The sequence below is a fragment of the Myodes glareolus genome, chromosome 1, assembly GCF_982192425.1.
Source record: "Myodes glareolus chromosome 1, mMyoGla1.1, whole genome shotgun sequence".
Taxonomy (NCBI): Eukaryota; Metazoa; Chordata; class Mammalia; order Rodentia; family Cricetidae; genus Myodes; species Myodes glareolus.
The window spans coordinates 54,610,937-54,613,562 of NC_142026.1; the positions used below are offsets into that span (position 1 = coordinate 54,610,937).

The following is a 2,626-nucleotide window of genomic DNA, read 5'->3' on the forward strand; positions in this document are numbered from 1 at the left end:
AGATGCAGAATACTGGGCAATTGTCTTGACCCCTGTGGTTTCCACCTCCAAGCTTGAGGAGGACATGCTTGGAGCCAGGAGAGGAAGCCCAGGTGACAGTTGAGCCAGGACAACAGTGCACTTGTCTCTGCATGTGGCTGCTTGCAAAGGTCAGCTCTAACCATCTTCCGCCAAAGGGACAGCCACTTCTGTACAGAAAGTGATCACACAGGATGTCTCTCCAGTCATTTGTTCTTCCGAGTGGGAGGGGATCCTAAGCTCTCTTCCCCATGCAAGGGGGAAGGGGATCCATAGGTGCCAGGTTCTTGCCCAAAGGCATTTGGAACTCCTGGATGTCAGGGTAGGGTTTGGTGTTGGATGGGGTGGGTGGGACGGGGATCAGGAAGACAGCAGTTTATAAGGTAGCAGCATCTGCTCTGAGAAGAGCACTTAGCACTCTACACCATGAAGGGGACGCTGCTTCTGCTGGCCTTGCTGGTGACCGGGGAGCTGGGCTTCCAGACAAGTGAGAATGGGAACATATGGCCTTTCTGACCCTTGCTCACTCCTTCTCCCTTCCATATTGATCTGTTTGGAGATCTAGGGTTCTTTGGAGAGTCACTAGCCATTTGCAAAAGACCCTTAAAATTTCCTCCTCAGGAAGGCTACAGTTGGGATGGGTGGAATGTGGAGACAGAGGTGAGGTGGTGATGGTGGACTCTTAGCTGTATGTACAGTTGAAGCTGAGTCATGTGTGGGATTTATATGAAGGTCAGATGTGCAGGCTGGTACACTCATACATCACCCTTCTGCTGCTGGTGTGTGTCTTTGGAAACTGTGTGCTGTATCTGGGAGGCAGTAGCCTTTGGGAGGGCAGGACTGTGTGGAAGGTCAGTTAACACGTTTGTAGAAGTTCAAAGAAACCCTGAGCCTCCATTTCTACCAGCCTGGGGCTCCATTAATGATGTCCTTCTTCTGTGTTTGCAGCGGAAGCATGCATTCCTTTCTTTGAAGTCTATGCTGCAGTCTCCATTGGTAACACGAAATTATTGAATGCCGTCCTTAACAAGTTTGACCCTACTGACGAGGAAAGGAAGGCTTTTGAAAAAATCCTGGACTGCTTCAATGATGCAGGAGTGGAAGGCAAAATCCTGAAAGCCAAAGTTTTGGTAACTTCCTCCCCACCCTGTTTCTCTCTGCACCATATGGTAGAACGCTGTGTAGAAATGATGCAGGCAACCAGTCACATGTGTCAGGGAACCCACATGATAGCAGTGAACCTTTGCCCACCCTAGCATATGTCCATGCAGCATGCTGGTCCACATTCAGTCTGTCTATGCAAGGTCCTGCAGAGCACTCCCCAATGATGTCTGACCACCGGGTTCTCACCACACCAGGGCAGGCAGGGACATAGAAGGGTCCTTTGTTGGCTTCTGCATAGGAAGGACACCCTCAGCTCTCCTCTAAGGTGCCTGAAACTTCTGTCTACTGGCCAGGGTCACCTTCTCTGGGGCCTCCCTTAATTCTGCTCTCCTGTCTTAGATGGAGCCCTCTTTTTACTGACTTCCTGAGAGCCACAGCCAGAACCTCCCTCCATGGCTTAGATGCCAACACCACCACCAAAGAGTGCCTGTGGCTACTCACCCCAGCTGTTCCTGCTCTCCTTAGTCTCTTATTTAAGCATAGCTGGATTACAGTGTTACATATTTTGAATATTTCATCTCTCACTCTCTGTTTACCAAAGTACTTTTAGTTTGGGTGTCAGGTTCTGCAAAACCACAGCACTCTCCAAGCAGGAATTTCTTCCAGCACATTCACACAGGGATGTATTTCTAACTCAGCTATATAGCCAATATGTTGACAGACGTCGTCAGGTATAAGATATTATCAAAGCTAGAACTCAGCCATCTTGACCCCTCTCCTAGCCCCCATCATGCCTTAGGAAACTTCTCCCTTCATCCCTGCCTGGCTAGGGCGGCTTTTCAAGTCTCCTGCTGTCAGCTGTGGAGGAGCTGCAGCTCCCTGGAGCAGAATCGGTTGCTGGAGCCCTGAAGCACTGCAGGGGATTTTCTTCCCTGTGCAGAAGGAGTAGCCTCATCATGGGTGACTGGGGAGCACTGCTGGGGTTCTGCACTTTGCCTGTAACCACCTCTGCCCCTTTCTGTCTTTTGGATTTCCAGGAAGCCATCGTCTTCAGCCCAGAATGCAGAGAATACTATACCCAAGACACCATAGATAAATTTAAGGGATTCCTTTCCAAATTTAGCTTATTTGGAAAATGATGACTGATCTGAGAGCCACCTTGCTGCCCTGTCCATTTTTTGTCCTTAAGCTGGAATACAGACACCTGTCCCCTCCTTGCTTAGTCTGTTAATCTGGTTCAATAAACACCTGCAGCTCTGCTCTGGGTCCCATGTCTGTGTGTTGTACAGGCGCCATGTGATGTCTTCAGATCTACGAGACAGAGAAAGGACTTGAGTAGACACTCAAAGCGGGGCAAATGCCACTGACTGACTAGGTATCGTCAGAAGACCTTGCATTCTTTTTGCTATGTAGACGTGGCTGGTCTCAAACTCACAGAGATGCACCCATCTTTGTCTCCCAAGTGCTGCAATTAAAATTATTGGCCCCCACCATGCAAGGCTCA

At 49.5% G+C, this 2,626-nt stretch overlaps 1 protein-coding gene across 1 annotated transcript; it reads left to right on the plus strand.

Moving 5' to 3' along the window:
• Positions 1 to 444: 444 nt before the first annotated feature.
• LOC125409681 (androgen-binding protein homolog) lies at positions 445 to 2,261 on the plus strand. The gene is made up of 3 exons (XM_048448826.3): positions 445 to 505; positions 967 to 1,148; positions 2,160 to 2,261. Exons 1-3 carry the CDS (start codon positions 445 to 447, stop codon positions 2,259 to 2,261), a joined length of 345 nt encoding a protein of 114 aa, XP_048304783.1.
• The last annotated feature ends 365 nt before the right edge of the window (positions 2,262 to 2,626 follow it).

Excerpts from the sequence above, each read along its gene's own strand:
- LOC125409681 (XM_048448826.3), top strand. The coding sequence starts at position 445 with ATGAAGGGGACGCTGCTTCTGCTGGCCTTGCTGGTGACCGGGGAGCTG. Across the intron at positions 506-966 it reads GGAGCTGGGCTTCCAGACAA|CGGAAGCATGCATTCCTTTC; the intron begins GTGAGAATGGGA and ends CTGTGTTTGCAG. Across the intron at positions 1,149-2,159 it reads TCCTGAAAGCCAAAGTTTTG|GAAGCCATCGTCTTCAGCCC; the intron begins GTAACTTCCTCC and ends TTGGATTTCCAG.